The sequence below is a fragment of the Cervus elaphus genome, chromosome 16, assembly GCF_910594005.1.
Source record: "Cervus elaphus chromosome 16, mCerEla1.1, whole genome shotgun sequence".
Lineage (NCBI taxonomy): Eukaryota > Metazoa > Chordata > Mammalia > Artiodactyla > Cervidae > Cervus > Cervus elaphus.
Window position 1 is genome coordinate 28,423,432 of NC_057830.1, and position 21,864 is coordinate 28,445,295.

Below are 21,864 nucleotides of genomic sequence, written 5' to 3' on the forward strand. Positions count from 1 at the left end.
TTGGAGACGGGGGCCGTTAGGAGGTAATTAAGGTTAAAAGAGGTCATAAAAAGTCACCAGAAGACTTCTCTGGCGGTCCACTGATAAAGAATCTGCTGCCAATGCAGGAGTCACAGGTTCAATCCCTGGTCTGGGAAGATTCCACACGCTGTGGAGCAACTACTCCTGTGTGCCTTAACTACTGAGGTTGTGCTCTAGAGCCTGTGCGCCGCAACAAGAGAAGCCCCCGCAGTGAGAAGCCTGTGCACCGCAACTAGAGAAAGCCTGCACGCAGCAACAAAGACTCAGTACAGCCAAAAATTAATAAATAAATGAAATTTTAGGAAAAAAAAGTCACCAGTGAGCGCTCTCTCTGCCACAGGAGGACACAGTGAGAGGGCGGCCGTCTGTAAGCCAGGAAGAAAGCTCTTACCAGGAGTCCAATCACCTGGCTTCCTGATCCTGGGACTTCCCAGGCTCCAGTACTGTGAGAACATATTTCTATCTTTTAAGCTGCAGCCTGTGGTATTCAGCCCAGGCAGACTAAGAAGGTTTTCCTTTGCTGATGTTGAGTTTAGGCCATGAATCAGGAAAGCTCACTGTTCATAAATGTTTTTATAAACAAAAGCTACAGATGCTGCTGCAGCAAATGATTACAAGTCCCCAAATTGAAGACTTACATCTATTTTTATATAATATTTCCTTAAAACTTTGATTTATTGACTGAAAAAATATTTATAGAGCTCTCTTATCTGCAAGGCACTGTAAGAGAAACTATACAACAGTCAAGAAATCCCAGTTCCCTGTCTTCAAGGAGTTTATAGTCTGGTTGGCAGAGACAGATACATGAAGATCAAACCAGAAGGGAGGGATAAATCCTATGATGGAGCTAAGTATTGTGCCCTGTTGGCACCCACAAAAGGGTGTCTAAGCCAGTGACTGGCAGTGGGGTGGACAGCAGGGAAGGCTTCGCTCCTGTCACCTCAAGCCAGTCAGGTAAAGATGAGCCAAGACGCCTCCTAGAGAGAGAGGGAACATGCACAGGCCCAGTTCCAAGAAGATGTGGTGGATAGAGGGGCAGGAGGAACTGCCAAGGAAGAGGATGAAAATCATGAGGGATCTGGATGCTAATTTCAGAAGTTTGAATTTCATTCTGTACACAACAGAGAATCCTGAGGGTAAAAAAGAAGTGATTTTTTAAATGTACATAAACAGGAGCTTTACTTATTAAAGACACTCTTACTTTTGCCACTGAGACCAGGCTGTATAACGTCTGTGTTTCCTTTGATTTTAGCGGCAATCCATACCATATACTCGGGACTTTCTTCTGCAGTTTCAGATGAGCACCCTGGCCTCTAGTCCTCACCACACTGGTCCTGTTACTTGTCTCCAAATCCAGGTACTAGCTATGCCTGATCAACAGTCACTCTCATTGCCAACAGAATATTTAAAACAACACAAAAACAAGTTTCCAAATTTCTGTCCTGAGTATTGCTAATGTCCTTGTTGTAAAGCATCAAGTATGTTCTCAAGAGGTTCCAGTTTTAATTTCACAGGAAGTAATGACGTATCATTGTTTTGTTTATTAATCATTTCTGAATCCATTTTCATGGCCTTTCTAATAAATATTTGTGCTGTGAAGATTAAGTTATTGGCAAAGTTACAGGCTGATGTCTTTTATTTATCTGAGACTTGGTGGTATATCAGCAGTTGCCAAAGTACTTTCCCCTTTGCTGTGCTGACCTCACCTGTGACCCTGTGCTTCTGTCAGCTCTGGGAGGAGAGGTGCTTCTGACCTTATTCTGTCTGAGTGGCATACCAGGATACCGGCTATGTGATTACCCTTTACAGGATGAGTTATGACTACAATTCATTTTATTTTCACCTTCTAAACTTGCTTTCATAATTCTTGGTCTTGAAAAGAGTTTTCTTTAAATATTTAATGACTGCAAGGTACAACCAGGGAATATAAGCTAGCCACTTTGTGAGGAAAATTTTGTAGACACTCATAAGCCACTTAGGGAAAGGGGTGTGGATGGGGGAAGAAATCAAAGTTGGGTATCTTTGTCTTTCAGCAAGTAGATGAAGAGTAGCTGTGGAAAAATTCAATTCCTCTCCCTTGTTCTTGAGGAACTGAAGGAGAAGGGGTGGAAACACAGCTAAACACCGTGCTGTTTCTGCCTGAACTTTCTGAAGTGAAGGTAGGACTGAAACTTCATTCAGATGATCCGTGGGACTGCATCATGGTATAAATTCTTGATTCACGTAGAGTAGGATGGTTAACAGGAAAGAGGTGCCAGCAGTTCGGGCACTGTTCCCTAGCTCAGATGTTGGCATTCTAATATTAGACACCCTTCACCTTTTTATTTAGCATGAGACATTTATCCTGAGGCTAAGATAGAGGAAAAAAAAGGAGGTAAAAAAATAATCATTGTTAATTCTTTCTTTCTTCCTTCCTTTCTTTAATTTTTTGGCCATGGTGCGAGGCATACAGGATCTTAGTTCCCCCACCAGGGTTTGAACCCAGGCCCTCTGCAGTGCAAGTGTGGCGTCTTAACCACTAGACTACCAGGGCAGTCCCAATACTCTTATTTTTACATACAGTGCCAAAGGGGAAAAGACGCTTTTGCTTCTCAAAGATTGGTAAAAATCTATATAGTTGGTCTCCTAGCAAAATAATTGCCCATACAAAATTGCCCCAACTTTACTCCAAATCATTGCTGTAAATATGTCTGTGAGGAGCTGCAATGCTGTAGCAGTGTGGGATGTTCACCTTTCTGGGCAATGGGGGGCAGCTCAGGGGTGTGATCCAATCTGCCACATCAGGACCTGAGGAGCTAAGGGGCCAGCTGCCTGGGAGTTGCCAAAACCCTGAGGGAAGCATCTGGAACACACAGAGCAACCAGCACTTTCCTACTGTCTGTAGAAGCCACCAGGACCTTGCCTCCTCCCCTGCTTACCTCAGTCACTACGCCACAGGTCCCCTGACCACTGGCTTCTCATCCTCCTCCTGGCCTCTACATCCTTGATCTAATCCAGTCCCTCATCCTTCCAGACCATTCCTTGGTGCCCCTGGAACCAGGCTATGATCTACCAGCTCTCCTGTGTCTTCTACCCAAGGAGTCCCTCTGTCTCCTCCTTATATTGCCTCCTCCTATGCAGGCTTCACAAGTTAAAATTCTTATACCTCTCATCCTTAAGCCTCAGCGTTCAAGCTTCCCACTGCTGTTTCCAGATTATTTTTTCTTAAAAACTCCTCCCACTCTTTAAGGTTTATGCTATCCAGCTGAACCATTCTCACTCCCACCCCATCTTGTTAAGTGACTTCCTAGTTGCTCCCTGCTGGAGACTGACACTCAAGATTCTGGATTAATGTTGCTTCCTTTCCCATCTTCTGCCATCATTCTTGATAACATCAGTATCCATGTGGATGTCCCACCCAACTTCTGGCCCACCAGTTTCTTTACCTCACCTCCAAAGACTCAATTTCATGTCAGGTCCCTATCGCCAAGATCATACCACTAAGGTCATTACCATTAACTGCACAACTTCCAAATTGCTGAATTCAATCACATCATGCTCCAGTTCAACTACTCAATTATCCCCATGACAACTATGTTAGATTGTACCTTTCATCTCATCAAGCCCTCCAATTTGCTGACTCTGCTTTCTCACTATCATCAACATCCCTTTGTTCAGTTTAGGTTCAACTTTATAATCACTTCTTTGCAAACATCCTTCAGCTTCCTTTCTTTTCTCCCCTTCTCCTGGTAAAACTCAGCTGTTTCCCTATTCTGTGTCTGTCACTGAGCAATTGAAACTTGAATGAAGTCTGTACAACTGCACAGATGGTTTTACTGTAATTACTCTCAAAGAGGGACTTAACATCACTCAGGAATTCTAGCCCCACAAGCTTGCTTTACTACTTTATAAGTTACTTCTTTCATAATTTCTTTCCCCTCAAATCTCTCTCCCTCAATACTGATGCTTTAATTCTCAATTAAGGAAATACCCATTGTATCTGGGCCTTTCTTTACGCTTTTCTCTTGTTCAGTAGCTCAGTCATATCCGACTCTTTGCAACCCCATGGACTGCAGCACGGCAGGCTTCCCTGTCCTTCACCATGTCCTGGAGCTTGCTCAAACTTGTGTGTCCATTGAGTTGGTGGTGCCATCCAACCATCTCGTCCTCTGTCGTCCCCTTCTCCTCCTGCCTTCAATCTTTCCCAGCATCAGGGTCTTATTTTCCAGTGAGTTGGCTCTTTGAATCAGGTGACCAAAGTACTGAAGCTTCAGCTTCAGCATCAGTCATTCCAATGAATATTCAGGGTTGATTTGTTTTAGGATTGACTGGTTGGATCTCCTTGCAGTCCAAGGGACTCTCAAGAGTCTTCTCCAACATGACAGTTCAAAACCATCAATTCTTCAGCACCCACCCTTCATTATGATCCAACCCTCACATCCATACCTGACTGCTGGAAAAACCATAGCTTTGACTATACCGACTGTGTCAGCAAAGTGATGTCTCTGCCTTTTAATACGCTGTTTAGGTTGCCCCTTTCTCTCAGTGCCTCTCAAAGGCTAGACTTTCGCCTGTGGTCTTCATCCCACCTTCTTCTGCCTTCAGGACTTCACTCTTTCTGTTGTCACCTCCCTGGGATAATCTCTTTTTCCCCTATTAGTCTTTTTCCTTGATACACAAACAGGTTTTCGGGGGTTGGCAATCTTACAGTAAAATCTGAATGAACTTTTTGGCCAACCCAATATTATCTTCTCAACTTAAAAACAAACTACCCTTGATCCCACAATGCCCTTGAGCTACTGCCAGTTTCCCCATCCAGATTTAAGGAGCAGTCCCAGGGGCTTGTCCTTTCACTGCCTGCCCACCTCACCTTGGCATCTGCTTACTAAGAGTGCTCACGTGGAGGTGACCGAAGAGTCCTTCAGCTCCAGGGGCTTTCCCCCTTCTGCTTCTGCTTCTCAGCAGCAGTCAATAAAGTCAGTGTTCCCTCCTTTCTGAAACTCTCCCTTCTCTTGGGCTTCAGGGTCTCGCACGGGGCATCCTACCCAGCAGGAGGACATAGTCACCCTCTAGGCTCAGTCCTGGGGCTTCTCCTCTCCTCTCTGTGTTCTGTTCCTAGGCTGCTCACACAGTCTATGGCTGTAAAGACCATTTGTAATCAATTTCTAATCTCTACGCTGGTAACTTCCAGATTTAGATCTCCAGTCCCCAAATCTCCACTGCCTATGTGAGCATTATCCACTGCCTATGTGACATTTCCCCACATCATCAAATTTAATGTGAGTGAAAGAGAACTCCTGATTTTTTTTTTTTACTCCAACCTTTTGTCTCTCCTAGTTTTCTCTATTCAGTGAATCCAATCTGTTGTTTAAGGCAGAAAATTGGGAGTAAACCTGTCTTCTCCCTTTCCCAACAACCAGTTCAACACCGAACTGAATTTATACAATTGGCTCTGTCTCCATGGCAACTACTCTACTCTAGCAAACCACCACCACCCAGTTCCTTATGGTTTCCCCTAGTCCGCTCTGCCCTCTTCCAGGCAGAAGCTGGAAAAACCTTTTAGAAACATATTAATACATCAAATCATGTCATGCTTCAACAATTTCTACTGCGGTTGGAACAAAACCCAAATTCTTTTCTACAGTCTACAAGGCTTTGCATGCTCCAGGCTCATTTAAGTCTCTCCCTTCATCTCATGCCATTCTCTCCTTGATTTATTATGCGCTAAGTACGCTAGCCTTCTCTCAAAAGCCCCGCCCTCTTCAGAAAGTTCTCACTCTGCTCTTTGCCTGTTTATCCTTCAAGTCTTAACTCACATGTCACTTGTGTAGAGAGTCTTCCCTGACTACCCCCTAGAAAGGAAGCAGTGCCCCTCCTGATCCCGCTATTCTCTATAATGGAAGCTGTCCATTTCTTTCCTATAACACACTATTTCATAATTATTTATAAGCTTCAGTACTTCTGAAAATTTTATGGTGTGATGACAAACCTCATCTCATTGTACTGTAAGCTCTTTATCTCTTTTTTGACACTGTACATTCAGCACTTAGCACAATGCCTGAGTGCATATCAGGTGCTCAATAAATATTCAATGACTAAATGAGCAGAATGCACTTAAGTATTTCATTTACCTATATAAAATTTACCTATTTCATCTTTTACCAATTCAGGGATTCATCTTCTTAAGACACTAAAACATTTCAGATTTTTTTTTTTTGGCCATGCTGCAAAGCTTGTGGAATCTTAGTTCCCCAACCAGTGATTGAACCCAGGCCACCATAGTACAAGTGCAGAGTTCTAACCACTGGATTACGAGGGTATTTGGGGATTTGTTTTTCAAAGTGTACAAATTCAGATTTTTCTGAAATATTCAGATGCTAAGTGTAGTTAACATTCAAATAATTTGTGTATTTAACTAGGTAGTTATATTTCTTTTGAGAACTATTCACAAAGTCAGGTGTTATCATAGATGACATACCTGCGGATCCCCTTCGGTGTTTCTCCAATTATGAAGGTGGTCTGGTCTGTTCGGCAGACTTTTTTCTTCTTCTGGCTTACAGGGTGTGAAACGTAAAGAGGAAATGAAATGCCGCCTTCACTTGGTGGTTGGCATTCCTTTGTATGTGTTGATATATCACCCTTCATTTTTTCCTTATGTGTCTAAAACAAGGAATGAGAGCAAAAACTGAAAAAAATATTCATTTTTAGTCAAATAAGGAGTCTGTCTCACTTTTCCCCAGTATTCTTTACAATCTTGTATATCATATTCATGGGCTTCCCTCGTAGCTCAGTCGGTAAAGAATCTGCCTGCAATGCAGGAGACCTGGGTTTGATTCCTGGGGCAGGAAGATCCCCTGGAGAAGGAAATGGCAACCCATTCCAGTATCATGGCCTGGAGAATCCCATGGACAGAGGAGCCTGGCAAGCTACAGCCCATGGGGTCGCAAGAGTCGGACACAACTCAGCAACTAACCCACCAAACCATATCATATCCTCCAAGTGACATCATTGCCAGATCGTTAGATCTTTAAAAAGATACTACACTTAGCAGTAATGTGATGCTTCTATTTTCATTAAGATATATGCTAAAGATATATCTTTCTTAAAGATATACTAAAGGTAATGGTAATATGATGTTTCTATTGTCAAGACTGTGGGTATACTGATACACATCCTGGCATCTACTTTCCTAAATAAGGATACAAATTAGTGATGTAAACAATGGTATAAAATGAGATATTTAAAATTTTTTAATTTAGTAATTTTTCTCAATATTACTAAGCAGACTTTCACTTATTTAATCTTATATAAGTAGTCAACCTTTTAAAAATAACAATCTTTATATGATAATGAAATAAACTAGTTTCATAAATCTTACTTCAATCTCTACTGAGTTGCAAGAAGTAATTGTTAAGATGTTTACCATAGGGCATTGAAATTACAAAGAGAATAATATTTAATTTATAGACTAAGGGTTGCTTGCTTAACACAAATTGTTAAAAATAGTGAGTCAGGAAAAAAATAGTTTTAAACTGTATGATTCCAATTTCCCTGATAAAATGATATGGTAAATATGTGGAAAGTCCCCATCTCATTTCAAAAAAAGAGAAATGTGTGCATGCTCAGTTGTTCAGTCATGGACTCTTTCATGACCCCATGGACTGTAGCCTGCCAGGCACCTCTGTCTGTGGAATTCTCCAGGCAAGAATACTGGAGTGGGTAGCCACTCCCTTCTCCAGGGGATCTTCCAGACCCAGGGACTGAACCTGGGTCTCTGGCCTCTCCTGTATTGGCAGGTGGATTCTTTACCACTGAGCCACCTGGGAAATATTGGATGCAATTTGACAACAACGATAAAATTATATTTGAGTTCAAAAATAAGACAGGAAAATCTCTAGACGCCCAAATTAAAAGTAACACAGCAGCAGCAGGTGGGAGCTGAAGCTCAGCAGCCTCCAAGGATGGGTCCTAAGTTCTGGACTGCAGGACTCCATATGTAGAGGGAAAATGGAAAAGATTTAACTCTCGGAGTTAAACAATCAACAAACCAAAAACACAGTAGGAATTAAAAGGATGTCCAATTTTCAAATTAAAGCTAGGAAAGCCCAAACTGGGGCACAGGTCAGAAACAGGCAACTTTTTCGGTCTTGATAGAAGCACTGGTGAAAACACAGAATGCCCAGCCCGTGCGATTTGTGGAACACACTTGCATTGTAAGGAAAATCTAAGCTAAAAACCAACATAAAAAACTAGCCTAGAATCAATGAAAACTATAGATGTCAATGAGGGGTAAATACAAAAACATAACATAGGAACACTTTTAAAGTTTATAGAATGCTTGTGATTCTAAGGGGGAGGGCAGGGGGAAGAGCTCAGGTAAAATTATAAAGAACATACAAAATCCACTGCCATGAAAGTGGGCAGATACAACAAATGTGAGAGTCTGTATCTGAGGAATTATAGATTACAAAGCAATGTGAAAGAGACTTTAAATCATTAGCATGTCCAGAAAGATAAAGGAAGTACTAGGTATTATAAAATACCAGATCTGAGAAAGAACCAAATACAAACTCTAGAAGGGAAATATAGGTTTGGGAAAAAAGGATATAAAAACAAACTTAAAATATGTGTTAAGAAGCAGGCTAAATAGCCTTACAATGATAGTTTATAGACTGGTAGAATAAATTACTCAGAATGCTGTGCAGAGATTAAAAAAGAAAAACAGGAAATAAAAATTAAGAGACAGAAGACCTGTCAGAAGATAAACCAAATTTATAAAATATTAGAAGGACAGAATAGAGAAAATAGAAGAGATAATGCCCAAGATATAATGGCAGAGAACTGAAGAAAGCACGAACCTTCAAACTAAAGAAGAAGAATCTCTAGTGTGAAAAATGAAAATAAATCTGTACCTTGTTATATCACAGAAGAGAGAATATCTTATAAACAAACAGAGAAAAAAGATAAGCTATCCCACAAAGAAATAATAATCAAACTAAAGGCAGACTTCTCATTACCACTACTACTATCACCACCACTGCCACCAGAAGATAGTGAGGTTATCTTCAACATGCAGGGAGGGAAAAAAACCTATCAACCTAGAATTCTATACCCAGTTAAACTACCATTTAAGAAACGTGCAGGCATACAAATATGGCAAAACACAGATTAGTATTTCTCAGTAAGACAATTATTCTTTCTTTTACAGGTGTTCAATGGGATTGAAGTAGTACATATCATTGAATGTGGCTGGGGAATGGCTTTCATTCCACATATATTTACAAAGCACCTATTATGTTCCTGCCACTATGCAATGTAATTGAGAAACAAAATACTTATGTACAGAAAGAGGCTTGTACTCTTAAGGGACTTAAAAATGCTGAGTTACCCCTCCCTTTTTAAGATGCCACATTTAGTTTATTCCTTTTTAAAATTAAATTGTTTATCTCTTTAATTTATATTCAAGTTCATTTCCTTGAAATAAACTGAACAAGAGAAATAATTGTATTTTTTTTTAAAGCAAACCATTCCTAACTAATGAAAAGAAACTGACTTCTTCAAAATCTACTGTGATTCAGATGGACATCACAAAATGCCAGGTTGTCAGTTTGAACCAGGGCTTTGAATCAGTCAGTAATGCTGAAAGTACTTTCCTCAAAGACATCATTTCCTAAATCTTAACACATTATTAATAAAGAGAGAAAAATGTTCATCACTAAAGATGTTTGAAAGAGATTTGATGCATTTACTTCACATCACAAGAAAATAAGATGAATTTTAAAAGTTCCTAATAAAAAAGCTCATTATCTTTGATGATTCCCAAGAAATAATTGTCCATTATTATAAGGAGGGATGGTAATGTCTGTGTGGGGATAAAGAGAGTAAGCCAAAAGAGAAGGAACTGGGCCAACCAGGAACATGCCCTCCTCACATACCGCAATTTCTGAAGCCATGGAGAAACCATGCCAGGCAATGGCAATCTTCAATTATTTACATGATTACTCTGGGTCTTTCTGACTCTGGAAGCATTATAAAACTCATATTTCAAACCCCAGATATATTTTTTCTTAAATTAGTTTTACATAGTCTTCAGGAAAATTCAACTTTTCCAATCATAGCTATCAGACATGTGAATTTTAAATTTTAAATTTAATGACAAATATTCTATACTTTAAAACCTGATTATTTTAGATAATAATGAAAAGAGAAAAGCATTTTTCTCTCACATGGGCTCAATATTCCATCTTTTATTTTAAAAAAATATCTAGGTTCAGATTTCCATTTTAGTAGCTTAGTTTAACACTTACTGAAACAAGGCTGTGAAACAAAATTTCGTATACTAATTTGTTTAATAAACACTTTGATGCCCTGGTTATAAAAGCTGGTGTCACTATTTTGTAGTAAGATAGTATCTTTTACAATAGATAATATAAGGAAAACAGTGACATAATGCAGTTGCAATTCCAGGGACAGTTATAATTTATTATAAAGCAAAGTACAAGGCCTGCAACCAAGATGAAAAGATTCCAAATTATGTGAAATTAGATGCAAACTTGTTTACTACCACTTATGTCAAAGCTGGGAAGTCATATGACACTGGGGCAACAGTATGAAGCAGCAACAGTAATGAAAGGTCAAGAAATGAAAAATTCAGTAAAATGAGCTGGATTAGGAATTTAAAAGATAATATTATTGCTTCTTAACATCATGGTAGAGGGTAAGACTGCCAGCTCAGGGAAGCAAAATAAATCCACTCTTCTTTCCACCAGAGAACAGAATGGCCAACAGTTGGAACTCAATGTCTGCATTCGATAGGAAATTTTGAGATCATTTAACATGAAGAAAGCAGAAAGCCCAGTGTCCATAAAAACCTTTAATTGTTCCTTTTCCCTAAAAAGTTTCTTCAAAATTATCCAAGATTTGCTTTGAGGAATTATCTCTACACTCCATGATACTGATGTAGGTTTCCTTTCTCTTAAGATTTATGGTTATAATATTAAGGAGGAAATTATGAAGACAAGAACTTTGCACAGTATTTGTACAATATAAATATGTCTGCTAATAAGTATTTTACAAAGCCTGACAGTGAATTTAATTTATAACAGTAACTGCTATGTTCATGATTATTTTCATGAATTATTGGATATTGTTAGGTATTTCTACTATGGTGCTTTTATGAAAATAATCAAATTTAAATTATGGAATATTTATTAAAAATAAAACTCAGTAAGTGTAAAGAATATAGTAATTATTCCTAAATAATGTAAATATATAGTTTAAAAATCCATTTGATGATGAGATCAACTGAATGGAAATGTGGGGTTACTTGTGCTGTGCTGTGCTAAGTCACTCAGTCATGTCCAACTCTTGGGAATCCCGTGGACTGTAGTCTACCAGGCTCCCCTGTCCATGGGATTCTCCAGGCAAGAATACTGGAGTGGGCTGCCATGCCCTCCTCCAGGGCATCTTCCCAACCAGGGATGGAACCCAGGTCTCTCGCATTGCAGACGGATTCTTTACCAGCCACGCTACCAGGGAAGCTCCATGGGTTACTTAAGAAAGCTGAATCTATCAGAGAATATTGAAATAATAATTCCAGTTTATGAGTAGTAATATATCTTCCTCCTTTGGCTGTTTCCTATGTGTAGCAGCCAACTGAAAGTTGAAAAAGTAGAGGAAAAATTCTCTCCCTTCAGAATTAAATAGGTCTAAAAAGGTAAAAGATGGGCCATGGCTAATTGTGTTAAATCCTAATCTGATTTATATAATTAAAAAAATTTAAATGTTATTGTCAGAAAAAGAAATATTTGTTATTAAAAACCAAATTCAGAATATAAAAATTATTTAATTCAACCAAAAACACTATATATATATTATTTCTACAAGTGGTAATTATTTTAATATATTTTGGCCAAAATAATCTCCTTACCTATCCACAATTAAGTGTTTACTGTGGAAATGGCTCACTTGAAAGACTTCATAAATATCTACTTTTTAAAAAATGGAAGCATAGTTCATTTACAATATTATATTAGTTTTAGGTATAAAACATAGTAATTTATTATTTTTTATAGATTATACTCCATTTAAAATTATTATAAAACACAATAATATGCTATGCTGCACAATATATCATGAATATCTTTGACTTAATTTTGATAAAATTATAAAGTCATTATTCATTTTTCTAATGTCTCTATAAAATACATTTGAAAATATATCATAAAAATTACTATTGAAACATGTATAAAGTATACATTCTGTAAAATAAAAGCTATAATTTTAAGTTGTAAAACGTATACATTATGATTATAACAAATAAGAGGGTACTTTTACAGGGAAGCATTTCTTCCTTTAGAGTAGCCAAAATGAATTTACACCAGACCTAGTCAACTATATACAATCCTGTACAACTTATTTATTTCTTATTGTAAAGTATTAGATTTATATTGATTCTAGGAGCAAAGTTTCTTATCTTTAGATTAATAGTATGAGACATTCAAAAGACTTTTGATAGTCTTTTTTCTTTTAATCCCAAAGTGTACTATCTGTATTATAAGGCATTAGACCTAAGCCAACAGCATTATTTTAATTGAACCAGTAGTTACTTTCTGAAAGGCATAACTGAAAGAAGAAGATAAGGTATACACAGATTTTCAATTGAAAGAGTAAGAAGAAATAAAAAATAAAAAAGTTTGCAAATAATCTTTGTTGCCAGTGTACTGAGAAAAGGAAAAAAGGGAATATTCCCCCTACCTCACAACCATATGACTACAATTAGCATTTTTCTATTTACTCTGTTACACATGAAATTTATCTTTACATAATAGAAAACCCTCCAGGTGGCTTCCCAGGTGGCTCAGTGGTAAAGAATCTGCCTGCAATGCAAGAGACACAGGTTGGATCTCTGGGTTAGGAAGATCCCCTGGAGAAGGAATTGGCAACCCACTCCAGTATTCTTGCCTGGGAAATCCCGTGAACAGAGGAGCCTGGCGGGCTACAGTCCATGGGGGTAGCAAAAGAGTTGGACACGACTTGGAGACTAGACAACAATAACAACAACAGATAGAAAACTTCACTGGAATAGTGCAGAGAATGTGGTCTTTCAGATATATTTTTTTAGAAATTTAAAAAATAAATTTTAAAAATAAATTAAAAACATTTTTATCTATTAATTTTGTCTGTGCTGGGTCTTTGTTGCTGCTTAAACTTTTTTCTAGCTGCAATGTGAGACCTTCTCACTGCGGTGGCTTGTTTCAGAGAAAAGGCTCTAGGCACGTGGGCTTAAGTAGTTGCAGCAAGTGGCCTCAATAGTTGCAGATCCTAGGCTCTAGAGCACAGTCTCAGCAGTTGTGGTGTGCACAAGCTTAGTTACTCTGAGGCATGTGGGATCTTCTCGGATCAGGGATCATACCTATGTCTCCTGCACTGGCAGCTGGGTTTTTACCACTGACCCACCAGGAAAGCCTCAGTGCAGAGAATGTTTGAGGGAAAAAAAACCCTCTTTCTTTGAAGTAAAAAATAATTTTGGAGGAAAATTACTAAAGTACTACAGAGGGCATCTAGGTAGGAATAGCAAGGAAAAGAGAAAAGTTGATAGGGATTAGTTTTCCCATACTCACCCACCCGTGGGCAACAAATAGGGCAGGAAACATTACAATCCAGGAGACTGAGCTTCAAAAACAACCACGAACGGCCTCTAGTTTCCATTTTGGCAGGAGAAAAACTATTGTAATCTGTGCCATGTTTCTAAATCTCTTTGAGGCTAATTACTGGAGACACAATCATAGCTGGTGCAGATAACGCCGATTCCTATTCTGCTCATTTGTACCCCTCACAAGTAGAGAAAGCTTTGAAGGGGATAATGTACGATGAAAAACAGCCTGATAGGATGGGTAGTCTGTCTGTGGTAGGTTACCAGGAGGTAGTGAAATTTTTATTAAGCAATTTTGGAATGGATCTGTCTACTGAGCTGGTTTTTCTCACCTTAGAAAACATATTACATTGGGAATAAAGACCTGCCCTCTGTAGTTGAAATAAAAAAAAAAAAGAAAAGAAAACAAACAAACAAAAAAAAGAAAACATATTACAGGGCATACACCAGAGCAAAGAGCAATGTATATTTAACAGCCACATTTACCATTTTTTTTCCATAATCAGATGATTAGCCTTGATTTTGCTGTTGTTGTTTAATTACTAAGTCGTGCCTGACTCTTTTATGACCCCATGGACTGTAGCCCACCAAGCTCCTCTGTCCATGGGAATCCCCAAGCAAGAATACTAGAGTGGGTTGCCATTTCCTTCTCTAGGGTGTCTCCCAACCCAGGGATCCAATCTGCATCTCCTGCTTAACAGGCGGATTCTTTACCACTGAGCCACCAGGGAAGTCCTTAGCCTTGATTAGTCACTGAGAAAATGGAAATCAGGGAGGACATTTTCAAAGGAAATGGAAGGTCCCAATGGCTCTGACCCAGTGAGGAAGCATGAGTCTGGATCCTAAGAATCACCAGAGGATCTGCCCCTTCCAAGAAGCTTCACTTGTACCTGAGATCACAAGGCAGTCTATGGTCACTGTCAGAACAGGGCATGCTGTGTAGCCAAAGTCCCTCACACTGGTCTGATCACACTAACTTTGCCATAAAGACTTTTTTTTTTTTTTTAAAGTGCTCTTTCACTTTTTTTCTTCATTAAACCTTAAATAGTTAAGTCTGAGAGGCAGCAATGCTTTTGTTTACACATCTGTTCAAACAAAAGATTAAAAAAGAAATCTCTCTTTGGGTAAAGGCCAAACCCTGTAAACACGTAAAAAAAGTCATAAACTTGCTTATCTTTGCAAAGCAGGGAATCAGGAGTTCTGTAAAAACATATAGCACATGTAAGTAACATATAGCACATTCAAATGGCATCTGAGAGTCCAAAATGACAAAGAACTTCAAGGATCTTTGCACAAGTGTGAAAAAGTCCTTATCCTTCAAGTGATCATTCAAAATTTCTGCCTGGAGGTAGAAAATATTACTGTAAATGCAGTTTTCCAATACTCAACAAAAACCTAAGGCAACTGTGAGATACCCCTGAATTGCCTTCACTCAGACTCTGGAGAAAAGCCAGCTGGTTAGAGGACCCACCACAAATATACAATGAAGTATAATTTTCTGCATATGTTTAAAAATGTCATTCAAATCTGAAAAAACAAACTTAGGTTCAAATCCAAACCTTCCCTCCCTCCCCCCTTTTTAGGTGGTAAAGGGAGATTAAAGTTTGTAATTATGGGTCTGTTTTCCTCCTGGAAGGAGTAACAGTTACAATTCAGTTACATATATATATATACACACACATAGATATGTATGTTATTTTCTTTTCTGGTAGTACTTTGCTTTCTGAGTGAGCCACAAAAGGACAGGCTGCCCTGAGCCTAGCTTCCTTTTTTTGTGCACAACATCCATTTCTCACTGTCCAAGAAACTCATCTATCTGAAAGAACAAAGCGATGGCCTCAGCAGTATAGCTGACTACCGTGGGGCACATAGTACAAACAGAAATGCAGAAACCCTGAAGGGACTGCCACAGCAGTCAAGCTGCAGGAAAGGGCCAGGTGAGATGGTGGCAATCACCTTCCAAAAAGCCTGTGGGCCAGCAATGGGGAGTATCTGCTAATACAATCTCAGACCTTTATGGAAGGATGGTCAGGCAGTAGATTCCCCTCAATACCTCCTACACACAAAGGCTAGAGCAAGATGTAGGGCCTTTTGGGGTAGCTGTCTGAGCAAGGACTCGGCACTACAAGTCCTGGTGTCTAGGCCTTCCTCGGTCATTTATTGTGTAAATTTGGGGCAAGTCTTTTTTCTTTTTTTAAATCTTTTTGAGCCTCATTATCCTAAGGAGTAATGATGGATTTGGAGATTAGGATCTAAGGGGATAAAAATTTGGATCTGGGACCCCCATCAGTCTCTTTCATATTTAAAGTTCACAATTCTACTAGTCTTTTTAGGATCTCCAGTAAGTTGCAATGAATAAGGTCCTTAGCATCTTATAATCCTGACTCAATTTTAAATCTTTACATATAACATTTATGTTAATATAAAAATGTCTGTAAAGATTACTTGAAGGTTCTACGCTAAATAAAACTTGTTAGTGAAAAGATCATGGAAGGGTGGTGCTGATAGAAAAATTTTAAAGTCTTTCTTGTCAGGCACCTGCCCCTGCTTGCCTTTTCAGTGGCTGGCACTTCCTACAGTGAGCTTAGGCCCTCACTTCCTTCCTCGAGGCCTCCAGCTAGAGTAAGTGTAGGCTTCTACGTAGGCTGATTCAGTTACAAGTCCAAGGATGGCTCTCCAGTGTCTAGGAAAGAACATTTCAAGCCCTGTACCACAAATGACACTGGGACACTGTTACTAGTTGTGAAGTTGGATGCAGATTATTGTTTATAATCAAGTACTGAAAACTGTGAATAATTCTCCTTTTTAGTGAATTAGAGTAGGTTTCCTATAACCACATCATTTTCACTCTCTTCTATTCTGATATGCTTTCATGAGCCATGTAGCAGAGGAAGTAAAGCATTCATACAGAGAAAGACCAAGTGAAAGTACGTTCCACTAGAACTGAATTTAATAATCAAGTGACCCTGTCCACATGGTCTAAGATGGCAATTCTGAACCTTTTTGGTTTTAGGCCGCTTTATAGTTTAAAAATTAATGAGGAACCCAAAAAGATTTTGTTTATGTGGGTTATAGCTATTGAAAGTTTAAAACAATTAATTCATTAAAAATAAAAATAAGCCAATTACATGTTAACTTAAATCACTCTTTTTACCAACAAAAAAGTTTATATTTTCCAAGGCCAACAAACAAAAAACTAACCAGAAGAGTGATTACATTTTACATTTTCACAAATGTCTTTAGTAGCTGGCTTAATAAAAGACAGCTGAGTTCTCATATCTGCTTCTGCATTCAGTCCTGCTGCAATACTGTCTTAGTTGGAGTACATGAAGAAAATCAGCTTCATATAGATATGTAACTGAAAAAGGGAAGAATATTTACATAGCCTTTTCAGTTAACTATAGATAATCCTTTTTGATACTTCATCAAAATTCAGTTAAGGTTAGTTTCATGTAATATTTGAAACCACATCAGAATTTTTTACATTACTAAAATTAAAATTCATTGGTATATTTTGCACTTTGGCTGAATTTTTTCCCCAAGCATGATTTTGTAATATAATTCACTGTTCATCTGGAAAACAGTAAGTCAGTTATGCGTATCTTCAAAATGTTGACACATTCAAATTATACAACATCAAAAAATCATATTTGTTGTTAAATATTTAAATATTGGGAATGGGTCATGGTCATGTGCTCAGGAAAGGTTGCTTGCCCTCTCAGTTCTTAGCGGATGAACTGAGATTAGTCAAGCCAATTACGTCCTGCCAGAAAGATTTTCCTCCAAAACAAAAGGAGAGACACATGAAGAGAAGCACAGCTTCCTGTCCTTGCATACTTTTGTATGAGGAAACAGGTTCTTGAGATGTAGCAGTCATCTTGTAACATGAGGAAAAAGGCCTCACGGAACTAAAAATTAACTCGCTAAAGACAGTGGAGAAGAAAATCAGAGAGGCTGATATCTTATGATGTCACTGGACTGTAGCATTACACCTGGAAATATTTCCCTCCAGACTTGCTGTTATGTGAATTAGTTAACAGCCTATTGCATAGGTTATTTTCAGATGGTTATTCTATTCTCTGCTACTGAATGCATCCTGTGAAGTGAAGTGAAAGTCACTCAGTCGTGTCTGACTCTTTGTGATCCCATGGACTATACAGTCCATGGAATTCTCCAGGCCAGAATACTGGAGTGGGTAGCCTTTCCCTTCTGCATATATATATAAAGTGTCACATAATACAATAAGTGCTATAGCGTACATACATGCATATACACACACAGGTAAAAATGAATTTGAGGAAAACATTTACATCGCTTTGGAGAAGACAGAGAAGAAATGTCACTAATGATACAAGGAGTTGGAGTTCAACAGGCAGGCACAGGTAAAATGGAATTTTAAACAAAAGAAACACAAGAGCAAAGACATAGAAGGGTAAAAATCCACAGTGTGCTTGAAGACTGACTCATAAACTAAAGGATGACTAGGAAGAACCTGTTCAGCTTGCTATCCTCAGGGTCTAGTACAGTGCCTGGCACAGAGTTACTGTCAGTAATTCTAAATGAGTGTCTCAGAATGAGACTGGAAAAGCAGGCTATCACCAAATTGAGACATGCCTTACATGCCATACAATAAAGAAACAAAACAGATATTTTATAGAACTTTGGAACACAGAAAATTACTCCCCAAGATGGCTGCTTGGATTTGTTACTGCTAGATGAGGAAAGATCACAAAGTCACACATGGGTGGGGATATCTTTCTGACACCATTCTCCATGTTCTCCCTTCTTGAGTGGGTTTCCTATACTAGAACTATGGTCAACAGGTGAGAGATAATGAGTGACGATGAAGAATACCAGCATTTATGCTGCTCTAAAGTGACTAACATCTTTACATCATCTGCTAGAATACACCTTTTAACATTAACTTCTGGAACCTATATTCACAGTGAAAATTGTTATGGGCATCTGCATTATGTAGTAATTTCTTGTAGGAATTACTAATAACAAATGTTTTCTGAACTTCCACTCTGTATTGCCTGTTGCTAAGTGGTGATGCTAATGGACATGTACGCCGTGGTCCTGATCCGTAAGAAGTGTGTAACATACGTGAGGAGAGAGCAAACACTAACACGGTGTCCACCACGTCTACAATGATGTTAGGCACAGCGAATGGGTGTGAAAGGAGTTTGGAATAGAGTGATCTCCGAAGACTAAGGTTTTATGGAGGGAGTGAAACTTGAATTGGGAGTGAAGGATCAGTCAGTAGATAATTTGGTTGGAGGTGTAGATTGAGTAAGTTTATTGAAGACCATGAATGACAGGCAAACCTTCTAATTCAGATAAGGAGGGATTGTTTCCCTTGGCTGATTGTAAATACATTCAGTAGCTCAACAATGCCAAGCCATTGCCAGAGGATTTTTAGGAAAATTCTGAGATTTGTTTATAGAAAAGACAGTTTAAACGATTTACTTTTCAGAACATAGTGTTGGGGTTCAGTATACCCTGACAACAACTGAAAACCTAAATTATTTAAAAAAAGTATCAATTATATACAAGACACTATTTTAGGTCCCCAGAGTTATCAAATGAGAATCAGAGATATTTTCTGCTATTTTTAAAGTCCAGAGTTTACTAAAAAAGAAGATGTATACTTACCTAACTGATAAAAATTTGGAAGTCATATGTTAGAATAACTAGGTCAAAGTACTATTACATGAAGCAGAAACAGCGTTAAGAAGGACAGCTTACCTAGAGCTTATGTTGGAATTGGGGCAGGCTTTGTGAAAGAGTGACACATCTGAGTTACATGCTGAGAGGTAGAGAGGTTTGGAGACTTGGGAGGTTAGGACAACTAAGGCTGAGTAGATACTGCCAAGTCTTACGGTATTTCTTGAGTCCAGATAGTTTTACCTATCTAAAAAAAGATTTTTAAAGGGAAAGATACATTTAGTCCACCCGAATTTTTTGTTTAACTGCTAAAGTGAGGGAAATTCTTAATAGACAAGTTATCTTGAAAAATTAGACTGATTTGTCATATTGGAAAAGCAAAATAGACTTTAAAAAAAAAAAAGGAAAATCTCCAAAGCAAAATAGAAAGTAAAGGAACTGGGCGAAAGCACAGGAGAAACCAGAAGGGTTGAAAGACTGCAGGGATTTAAGCTGACTGCCACTGCTGAGCCTGAGGGAAGTCATATACCATCTCATTAAAATAAAAAAGTCCGTAAAACGGTATTGTTTCCATTAGTCTCCAAGAATCCTTCAAGTTCTGAAATACTATGATTCCCTGTCCTTACAATTTCACTTCATTCATCCTATAAAACTCAGAATTCATATGTGTAGAGGCAGGATTCTCAGATGACCAGGCCATAGGTGCTTCCGTTAAGTGGCCATGTCCAACTGATACCATGGTTTTCAGAGAGGGATAAAATACACATTTGAAAAGGGCTATTAAGTGCTTAACATTCTCTTAAGTCACTAGGTAAAGTCAATCAGAGTTCAATGAGGCCTCATATCTCTAAGCCTTTATATTGTTGCTCAGATGCTCAGTCTTGTCAAGACTTGTCAAGAGTCTTGTCAAGACTCTCTGCGACCTCATGAATTATAGCCTACCAGGCTCCTCTGTCTATGGCATTCTCCCAGCCAGGATACTGGAGTGGGGTGCCATTTTCTCCTCCGGGGATCTTATCGACCCAGGAATTGGACCAGTGTCTCTTGCATCTCCTACACTGGCAAGTGGATTCTTTTAGAAAGCACTATTTGAAGAAATACTATTTTTAAACTATTTATAATCTTCCAACAATTCTAAACAGAGAAACTGTTCAAAGGAGCCTTATCAATCTTCTAAGCAATTGGAACAATGACCAGCTAGGAGAAGAGTTGGAATCAAGCTACTTCCTAATGAGCAAAGAATATTTTTATCAGCCCAGGCCACTGTCACATTAGCTTATAATTACTGTCAAATATAATTTTTTTCTATAGTATTCTTTATGATAAACCAGGCACAGTTCAAGGTGGGTCCTTCATCTATAAAATTTGAGGACTGAACTAGATATCTTTTATGGCATTCTGACATATTTTATTACTGGTGCTACTAACAGAGCCTGGCAGGCTGTAGGGTCCATGCAGTCACAAAGAGTCGGACAAAACTGAGCAACTAACACACACACTAGTAACAAAAATAATAACAGGTCATTGCATAGAATAAGAGAAAGAGCTTCACTCATCAACCCTACTAGTAAGCAGTAAGCAATAATCATAAATACAATAATAAACACATATGCCTTTCTGGCAAGAATTGAATGTGGTTTTGTCCCCATTATCTCATTAGTGACATTACTCCACCAAGCCTGGTAACATCACTGTGAGGAAGGATGCCACAGCTCCTCATCACCACTAGCTAGAAGTGGAATACATGTTTATAGGTAACGCTAGATTCTCATTCCTTTGACTAGGTAACAGGTGATTTTCACAAATGACACACACACTCTCTCTCTGAATCAATCCTACTTCTAAGGATAGAAATACAAAAGCCTTCTTCATGCCAACACTGGTCCCATAATTTTATACATATACATACACAACTTTAAAAATCTGCTCTTTACTAAAATCACTTGGAAGAAAAAATTTCTGATGCAAATACTATAAAGTTAACATCTCAAGACAGAAAAATGATAAGACCATGAAAAATCCCACCCAGCAAGAGTTAATTCCATTGCATGGTGAAACCATACACCTTACTTACTGGACTACTTCATAAACCAGTCGTTTGTGAACAATTACTTTAAACCATCATGCCATTCACTATCCTGAAAAACAGGCTAATGGAAAGCTGTATCTCCCCAAAGTCTGCTTATTGTAAATAGCCCATCTCTCCTTGCTGACTCCAAAAGCTGTATACACATACTGCAATCGAATCTACCATAGCTCAAAAAAATCCTTTCTTTAAGTAACCTACAAAATGCCAATCTAATACAAATACGAGAAAGAGAAGTTCTTACTAAGACAGGATTTTGTATTTACAGTATTCTGAACAATGCTTAAACCTGCGCTGGTTATATAAAAGACTCTCCCCCATGCCACCTCCGCCCCCAGGCTGACAGCATGCTTAGTTCTCTCATTTACACCACGCTGCAGTAACATAAAGAAGGGTTTACTATTAATCCAGGTTTTACTACAAAGCGGCCCGTTATTTCTCTGTCAAACACTGGCAA

At 38.5% G+C, this 21,864-nt stretch overlaps 1 protein-coding gene across 5 annotated transcripts in view; it reads right to left on the minus strand.

Annotated features, from left to right (window-relative positions):
• The window catches only part of ERCC6L2 (ERCC excision repair 6 like 2), a 184,333-nt gene that overhangs the window by 22,734 nt on the left and 139,735 nt on the right, over window positions 1-21,864 (minus strand). For all 5 annotated transcript variants that reach the window (XM_043927420.1, XM_043927421.1, XM_043927417.1 and 2 more), the window contains one exon: window positions 6,479-6,660. In XM_043927420.1, the coding sequence (XP_043783355.1) occupies window positions 6,479-6,660 (182 nt within the window). The remainder of the gene's footprint in view (window positions 1-6,478; window positions 6,661-21,864) is intronic.